This window comes from Echinops telfairi, unplaced genomic scaffold (genome assembly GCF_000313985.2).
Source record: "Echinops telfairi isolate 266 unplaced genomic scaffold, ASM31398v2 ScPeMD7_5592;HRSCAF=6446, whole genome shotgun sequence".
Classification (NCBI taxonomy): Eukaryota; Metazoa; Chordata; class Mammalia; order Afrosoricida; family Tenrecidae; genus Echinops; species Echinops telfairi.
The window spans coordinates 12,424,504-12,433,610 of record NW_022109491.1 but is presented as its reverse complement, the minus strand read 5'-3'; the positions used below and the strand labels follow the sequence as shown (position 1 = coordinate 12,433,610).

Sequence of the window (9,107 nt, the reverse complement as noted above, 5' to 3'; positions counted from 1 at the left end):
ACTGCTGTGCCACCAGCTCCCCTGAGCACTTGCATGCTGTAGGATAATTTCCTGTTGAAGTCTCGGGGGCCCTACATCACTCAGAGTCATGGAGTTTGGGCTTTGTAATAATTGATAAATGCCGTGAGTACAAAAAATAAAAAACTCACTGCCGCTTAGTCAATTCCAACTTACAGTGACCCTGGGGGACAAGTAGAACTTCCCCTGTGGGAGTCCATCTTTACCAGAGTAGAAAGCCTCGTCTTTCTCCCAAGGAGTGTCTGGTGGCTTTGAACTGCTGGCCTTGTGATTCCCACTGGATAACCACTATGCTACCAGGCCTCCTTTGACTCTGTTCATCATAGCTAATCCTATTGATAGCAACTACCATTATTGAGCTATTCCCTGCAAAATCCTAGGAGAGAAAATTATAGGTCCATTTTATGGGTGAGGAACCTAAGGTTTGAGGAGATTAAATAATTTGTGCAAGGTCGCTGGAATAGTAAGTTAGCAGGGCCAGGGTAGGAATCCAGGGTGGCCTGTCTTCCAGCCTTCCCCATCACAGGAGCCTTCTGGTCCACATCCCCCTCCGAGCACCCCAAAAAGGGGCAGAGGGCAGGCCCTTAGCAAACCCGTGGAAGACTGCTGACAGGATGATTAAAGAGACTTTCCGAAGCAGCGGCTGAGTCTAAATTTGGAGGGTGGCACCTCGTGTGTGGCCAGGGAGCCAAGGCCTGTGAGGCATCCAGCCTGCCTGGGTGTGGGGCCGTCTCAGTCGGAAGAAGCAGCTTGGCTCCCCGCCCTGAAAGGCCCCTGACATGCCTAGGAGAAGGGCCCGGCCCTGCAAAGCCACATGGCCAAGTCCATGAGTCCACCTCACTCACTCCGTCCCTGCTACCCAGCATGCCTGTCGTGAATCGTGGCCACTTGGCTAGCCCTTGTGGTGCTGCTCCTTTGGGACCTGATGTAATGGTCCTCCATTGTATGCTGCTTGCAAGCTTGGTCCCTGATGTGCTGGATTGGGTTATGTTAGTGAGGATTAGGCTACGTTTGCTCTGTGAGGGAGGCAGGATTCAGTTGGGAGGTACCATCCTGATTCCGAGCACAGGTCTGATCTCCTGGGAGAGGAGATGCCCGTGGGGGTGGCCTGTATCCAATTTTGCCTTCCGCTTTGAGGCGTAGAGGAAGGTAAGCCCACCTTGCCCCAGGCCTTGAGACTTCCCCCAGCACCCCAGCACTAGTACCCATTTGGGATTCCTATTGGAGGAGAGGGAGTGGACTCTCAGCCTGCCCTGCCCCATGTGAGGTTGTAACTGAGGCACAGGAAGGACTCAAGGACTAGCTCTAGCTAGTCTGCAGCCAGGAAACTGAGGCTTGCTCTCAGCTGCATCCGCAGGACCTAGCGCAATGCCTGTCGCCCACATCCAATAAGTTGAAGCCTGCCGGCTGAGTTGGAGTGGTTCCTGGGGCTGTGGTGGCGCCGTGGCTACATGCCCCACTGCTGACAGGGAGGCCAGTAGTTCCAGCACACCAGCCGCTCTGCCGGGGATAGAGGGGGCCATCCCCATCCACCAAGACTTCCATGGAGTCGAGTTCTACCCTGTCCTGTGGGGTTGCTCTGGGTGGAACCTACTGGAAGCAATGGTTTTCTTGGACAGACTTGGCACAGGGCCTGAGATCACTGAACTCTCGCGAGTGGGAAAGGCAGAACTGGTCCTCTGTGTTGTCCTACCCAGATAGACAGGATGCTGAAGGATGCAAGCTCCTTAATGTCCAGACACATGGGAGAGGTGGATCTTCACCCAGAGACCCACCAACTGGACACCCAGATACCCACCTGTCCTGTTCGGCTCTCAGCCTGCCCACGGGCCTCAGCTTGAGCAAAACTCCATCCCTGGGCTCCCCTATGCCCCCCACCCCTACCATCCCACCCTGCTAGCCCGATCTGCCATAAAGGGAAGGCTAGTCCCAACTCTGATCATCTTTTTCTAAGTGAGCGCCCATCCTATCTGTCGCCTCCTCTCTTTCCAATGTGGCCCATTAGGAAGACTTGGTAGCACTTATCCTGAGCCACAAGGGACCATGTAATGACCATGTAAAGCAGCCGGAAAAACTGCTTTTTCCTAGGAAATAAATCATTGTGTACCAAGAGACACAATCATATAGACACTAGCAGTGGGTACTGAGTTGGGCTACTAACTGCTAGGTCAGCGGTTCAAACACACTAGCCACTCTGGAGGAGAAAGATGAGGCTTTCTGCTCCTGTTAGGATTTACAGTCTTGGAAATCCACAGGGCACTTCTGCCCTGTACTATAGAGTCTCAGTGAGTAAAAATCAACTCGATGGCAGTGAGCTTGGGTTTTGTGTTTTCTGTGCATACTGTTTCCGCATGCAACATATATGGTTCTTTGGATTTCTTCCCCCAACCCCAACCCCAATCACTGAAAAATGTAAACCCCCTCTTAGCTGGCAGGTTGTACAAAAAGAGGGGTCTGCTGGATTTGGCAGGGGACTCACAATCTGCGAGCCCTTGATGTGGAGCAGTGCTTCGTAAACGCCAACGTGCCTCAGAATCACCTGCGCAGCTTGATAGCATTCCCGGGCCTGCTGACCTGACTCAGTAGGTCTGCTGTGAAGCCTGAAATGTGCACTTCTGGCACATTTGCAGGTGGGCAGGTGCTGATTTCAGCCCCCCAGTCTATGGATGAGGGAATGGGAGCTGCATCAGCGTCATGTCCAGGGTCACAGCCTGTGTACAAGAGGATGGTATCCAATCCCTTACAGAAGGGTCACCAGGCAGAGATAAGCCAGTCAGGGTGCAGTATAGCACAGATGAAACATATAACTTTCTTCTAGTTTTTTAATGTTTCCCTTCCCCCTCCCTCCACTATCATGACCCTGATTCTACCTTACAAATCCGGCTAGACCAGAACATGTACACGGGTACAGATAACACTTTCAACACAGGGAATCCAGGACAAATAAACCCCTCAGGGCCAATAATGAGAGTAGCGATACCAGGAGGGCAAGGGGAAGGTGGGGGGAGAAAAGGGGAACTGATCACAATGATCTACATATGACACCCTCCCAGGGGGACAGACAACAGAAAAGTGGGTGAAGGGAAACATCAGTCAGTGTAAGATATGAAAAAATAATCATAATTTATAAATTATCAAGGGTTCATGAGGGAGAGAGGGAGGGGGAAAATGAGGCGCTGATACCAAGGGCTCAAGTAGAAAGACAATGTTTTGAAAATGATGGCAACATAATACAAATGTGCTTGACACAATGCTGTATGTGTCCAATGATGATTTTAAAAAATAAAATGATTTTTAAAAAATAGGATGGTATCTGCTCTGCCACAGAGCTGCCAGTGCAAAGTCCACCCCCACCCCCAAGTGTGTACCAGCTTCTGTGTCACGGTACATGTTCCTCTCTCAGCCTGCAGGGTCCCCGGCTCCCACCAAGCTCCAGCGACAACCACACCACCTCAAAACGCGCCTTGACCATTGCTGTCCACCTGCTCCTTCCTTAGACCCTGTCCTCACAGGGCACGTACCGTCAGTCTGTGGCCAGCACCTATGAAGCCAGGGGACAGGTCTCTCTCCTTTTTATAGCTAACCCTTCACACCAAACTCCAGGGAACCAACCCCATAGCCAGTGCATTCTAATCGACGGCAGCCCTACTGGCTGAAGCAGACCTGCCCCATAGGTCTACAAGGCTGTCAGAAGCAAATGTCTCATCTTTCCCCCAAGGAGCGGCTGGTGGGTTCGAACCACCCACCTTATTAGTTAGCGGTTGACCACTCTAACCTCTGCATCAGCAGGGATCCTGCCCTTTGGCAAATAGGCCATGTTCCCTAAGCATGCACGGAATGGAAGGGTAGAGGAGGAGATGGATGGGTGGATGGATGGATGGACAGGAGGGAGGGAGGGAGGGAGGGAAGAAGGGAGGGAGGGAGGAACTGTGTTAGGGCTGCAAAATAACATAAGGCAATGTTGGGACTTCGCCCCCAACTCAGCTGGTGCACACGCCCAAGAGCATTCCTCGGCTGTTCAGCTGCTGGCCAACAGGCAGGGGCCCTTACAGCGAGCTGAGCATGTGTTCTGGGCCAGCCTCTGTGCTGGGCACCCCAGTGTGCCCTCCAGAACCCTCCCTGAGCCCATCTCTCCAAAGGAAGCTAGGCGCTTGCTTACAGAGGCCGCTGAGCAGCGAGCCTGCCCACGCCGGTCCCCGCGCCCGGCCAGCCTCCCTCTGGCCCAGGGAGTGGCCTGCGGGAAGCTCACCTCCGTCGGCGTAGGTCTCTGTGCCATAGCCGTCCTGCAGGCCGTTGCTCCAGGTGCCCTCGTACTTGGCGCCGCTGCTGGTGCTCTGCCGAGTGCCGTAGCGCCCCTTAAAGCCGTGCGTCCACTCGCCCTTGTACAGCCAGCGCCCCTTGGTCTCTATGCCCAGCCCGTGCCGCTTGCCCTGGCTCCAGTAACCCTCGAAGGTGTTCCCGCTGGGCCAGGTGTAGACGCCTGCCACCTCAAAGCCAAAGTTCCAGGAGCCGGAGTACTCGCCCTGGCCCTTGGGGCCAGTGCACAGCCCGTGTCCGTGGGCCTTGCCCGCCTCCCAGCCCCCGCAGTACGCCCCGCCATCATCAAAGTCAAAGCGGCCCCCGCTCATCTCATCGTAGCCCCCAGAGTCCCCAACCACCTCCCGGTTCTCCAGCGTGGGTGTGGAGGGCCGGAGGGCCAGCGGCACTGGGCAGGCAGGGGTGCTCCGGGTGGGTCCCCAGATTCACCACCCTGCCCCAGCAGGGGAGCAGCGAGCTGCCACCCTGGGCTGAGAGAGCCCAGGGGCCAAGTCAGCACTGGGCTGGCTGGTCAGTGCCATGCCTGCGAGGCCCCTGGGAGCCAGAGGCGGGCGGCCAGCTGGGAAGGAAGCAGGAAGGACGGAGGCGAAGGCCACCAAGCGTCCCACGTCTGGCTTCCATGGATTCAAAGGAAAAGCGGGTGATCCCTTTAAGAAGCCTGTACACGGGGTGCGGTGCAGGGGTCCCCCGTCTGATATGAAAAGGAGGAATGCCCTCAGCGACAGCCTCCTCCCGAGGCTGGCTTCCCGGCCCGGGCTGGCCAGCCGCTGGCCCCCTTCTCCCCCAGCCAGTGGGCGTGTGGGGCTGCCGCTCTCTGTCGCTGCCCCGCCTCTTCTCTCCTCCTGCCCTCCCCCTCGGTTGGAAAGGTCAGTGTTGCCCTAACAAGGCCATTGGATTCAGAAGCTGCTCCCAAAATAAACCCCCTGGCCAGGCCAGCCTCCTTCCAAGCAGGAGGGGGTGTTTCCAACAGGGTTAGGGCTTTGGGCCCAGGGAGTGGCCTGCGGGAAGCCGAGAATGCAATGTGGGCAGCCTGGCCGTGCTGTGTCTGTGCTTCCCAGGGGCTGGCGTCCCTCCCACCCCCCAAGTCCCCGGCTTCCGAGGAGAGGGAGGGGCGAGGCAAGGACGACTAGCAGAACAGCCTGTCCCGGAACACTCCAAACCCCCCAGGAGCGTGGAAGCTGGCAGCTCCCAGCCCACCGCTCACATGTCACAACAGGGCCTGGGGCCGCAGCTCGCTGCCAGCCCTGTGGAGGGATCTGGTGCCCTGGAGAGAAAAAGGAACGGGCTGGCTGCACGGGGACTTATGTGGGAAGAGGGGAGGGGCTGGGTACCATGACAGGGGCGGGGGCAACTCTGAGGCCAGCATTCAAGCACAGCCCCCCAGCCCCCGCTCCTCCCCAAGACCCCTGGGAAAAGCCCAGTGCAGACATCACCTCCCTTTCTCCTCCATTGCAGGGTGATTAGCTCCTCTGGCAGGGGTGGTGGGGATGGGGCTGTCATTTGGAAGGAAGTCACCTCAGAACTGCTCGGGGATCTTGATTTTTCCCATCTGAGCTCAGGTGTCCATGAGAGTAACTTCAGGGTCAAGGCTGCAGGTGGATTCCCAGCACCCAGGCTCCCACCAGCTTCAGCAAAAGGGACCGCTAGAGCTCCAGGACAGGCAGTGGTGGCAGGACTATGACTGGCCCGAACCCCCAACGGAGCCTAACTCGATGTTAGGTGCCATCGAGCTGTTCCCACCCACAGCGACCCGATGCCCGGCAGGAGGAAAATCAAGCTGAGAAAGGGAAGCTGAGGGAGACAGACTGACGGACAGACACATACATGTGCGAGGGAAGGAGGTAGGGGCGTGGGAAGAGAGGGCGAGAAAGCAAAAACACAGGAGGCACCTGAGAACCCCAGATTGTTCTCTGACTCCACCTTTTTGGCCTCAGTGGACAAACCCCAAACTTCATGACGCTAGGCTGCTGTAAGTCACCTCCGGGGTTCTTCTTGCCTCCAGAAGGGGTCAAAAATGACTGTCCTCTCCCATCATCCCAGCTGAACCCCATTCTAGTTCTGAGGATTTGGCTTCACCATTCACAGACCCCCTGCCTTAAAGAGTCCTGCTGGGTCTACCTTTCACCACCAGCGAGGAACACCAAGCCTCTCAAGCTTACACTCAGGACTGTTGCCAGGCAGACAGGCAGCCAAGGCCACAGCAGGTGAGGGCCACATTGAACGGGCAGGGCAGGTCGTCTGGGCACCTTCCTTCTTCTCTGGACACCTTTGGGCTGCCTCCAGAGGTCTGCTTTGCATCCACTCTTCTGCCAGCCATGTCATCCTGCTTGGATCCGCTGTCAATGTCCATGGTAGGAGCAGTCAAAACACCAAAGGACAAATGGCATTGGGCAAATCTGCTCTCGGGGACCTCCTAAGAGTCTTAAAAAGCAAAGATGATGTTGATGCCTAAGGCACACCTGATCCAAGCCATGACCGTTGCCCTCGCCTCATTCTCATGCACAGCTAATAGATGACGGAAGAGGAAGAGAGGAGAGCTGCTGTCTTCGAAGGCTGGTGTTGGTGGGCTGCCAGGAGGAAGAGCAAATACATGTGAGGTCCTTAGATGTGCGAGGGGACACATCATTAGCAAATGCCAACCAAGAGGGCATCATGGCTGGCGGCGGGACTCGAACTCACTGCCATAGGGTCGATGCTGACTCATAGCAACCCCATAGGACAGAGTAGAACTGCTCCCATGGGTTTCTGAGACTGTAACTCTTTATGGGAGAAGAAAGCCACCTCTTATGCCCTCGGATCGGCTGGTGGTTTTGAACTGCTGACCTGGTAGCTAGCAGTCCAGTGCTTAAACCACTGTGCCACCGAGGCTCCTCGAAAACAAGGGAGGCCTCCATGAAACGATCGGACACAATAACCACACCACTGGACTCAAGCGGAGCAGCAATGGTGGAGACAGCACAGGACTGGGCAAACCGTCGGTTTTACATAAGGCTGCTAATGCTCCGGAGCCGACTGGACAGCGCCTAGCAACTCCTGTAGGTCTTCAACCAATCACAAGTGTCCTTTCAGCTCTGCACTCAACGGGAGAGGGGCTTGCCTCTCCAACTGGAAGCAGAGGATCTGGGGTTGCCTTTGATGTTGAATGCTGCTCAAGTGGCCCTCACCTTGTTGAAAGACTCTGTGGCTGTTGGGTCTCAGCAAGTTCTCATGCCTGCCCGGACTTTCCATCCACAGAATCTTCTGATGGTGGCCGGTGAGCAGACCTTAGAATCACCCATGGGCCTTTCAACCAGGCCTTTCAACACCCTCACTGTATCAAAGTGTCCAAGAAGATGATGTGGGCATGGGCGGGTTTCAAAGCCTCCCCAGGTGAGTCTCATTCTCATCCCTGCTGAAGAACCACGGCAAGTCTTCCAATAAAGAATCTGCTTCTTCACCCGGGCCATCCATCAATCCACTTAGGACAGGCCGCAGGGAACACTTAGTCCAGAGTCAGATGGGTGTCCAAGTCCCACTTCTGCACAAGCCGTGTCAACCTGGTGACTTTCTCTCAGGGTGCAGCTTCTTCCTCTGTAGACTCGGAGGCAAAAGAGGACCCACCTCTGCAGGGCTGCGAGCCGGTTCATTCTGGTCCGACCCTCTGCTCAGCATTTCCCTTCCCGTCCCACATAGACTGGATCTGACCCTCACCTTTTACCAAGCACCTACGTTTCACTAAATGGAATTGGGCTGCTAACCTGCAGGGTCGGCTGTTCAAAACCACTTGCAACTCTGGAAGGAAGACCTGGCTTTCTGCTCCTGGGAAGATTTGGCCTCGGAAACCCACAGGGGCGGTTCTACCCTGTCCTATAGGCTCGCTGTGAGTCAGCATCGACTCGATGGCAGTGGAGTGAGGCTAATAGAACACTCACGACACAATAAACATCTAATACATGATCTCACTGCCATTGAGTCCGTTCTGACTCACAGTGGAACTGCCCCTGTGGGTTTCCAGAGCTGTAGCTCTACAGAGCGCAGGAAGCATCATTTGTCTTCCCCAGGGCAGCTGGTGGGATTGAACTGCTAACCTTGCAGCTAGCAACCCAATACGTAACTCACTAAGCCACGAGGGCTCCTCCCCACCAGGGCTCTTAGTACATGGTAGCTATTTATTCTTCTCCCATGATAAGGTGCCTTTCAGATCACTAGGTTGAGCGACCAGGGAGGGGACAGAGAGCATCCGTCAGCAGTAAATCCTGACATTCCGTAGTACACATTTTACCCTGTGATTCCTCCATTGTTTAAACTAACCTGACTGACCGGTAAAGGGCCACTTGGGCTTTGAGTGAGGGGGTGACTTTTAAAAGTTCGTGGACATTTTGAATTTTCCCACAAACAAATGGGCCAGATTTGTTTCTGGCCTGGTCTGACCAGGGTGCAGCGCTTTGACAAGCCATGGAGATTTGGGCCTGACCCCGGAACACCCACACAAGGAAGGGTGGAGGGAGACCCCTTGTGGCCACGCATACATCACAACCGGTTTTCTTTAGGAAAGCTGATGGCAGACTCCGGGGAATTTACTGAACTTTAAAACTAATTTTAGGCTGTCTTTTAAAGGTAGCAAACCTGTTCTCTCTCATTCTTCACTCTCGGGTGTTTTCTGACTCTGCCCTCTGATTCTGATCAGAGCAGTGATTCCTCCTGGTTTCTTTCCCAATCTATCAAATTTGGTGGCTTCCCAGAGCGAGGAAAGGAGGGAACAGAAAATCCAGAAAAAACAGAGAGGATGGCGT

At 55.2% G+C, this 9,107-nt stretch overlaps 1 protein-coding gene across 1 annotated transcript in view; it reads right to left on the bottom strand.

The window, feature by feature from the left end:
• The window catches only part of LOC101654144 (junctophilin-2), a 20,219-nt gene extending 15,114 nt beyond the window's left edge, over positions 1-5,105 (bottom strand). The window contains exon 1 of the mRNA XM_013008732.2: positions 4,268-5,105. Within this exon, the coding sequence (XP_012864186.1) occupies positions 4,268-4,646 (379 nt within the window). The 5' untranslated portion in view covers positions 4,647-5,105. The remainder of the gene's footprint in view (positions 1-4,267) is intronic.
• Between the last annotated feature and the right edge of the window lie 4,002 nt (positions 5,106-9,107).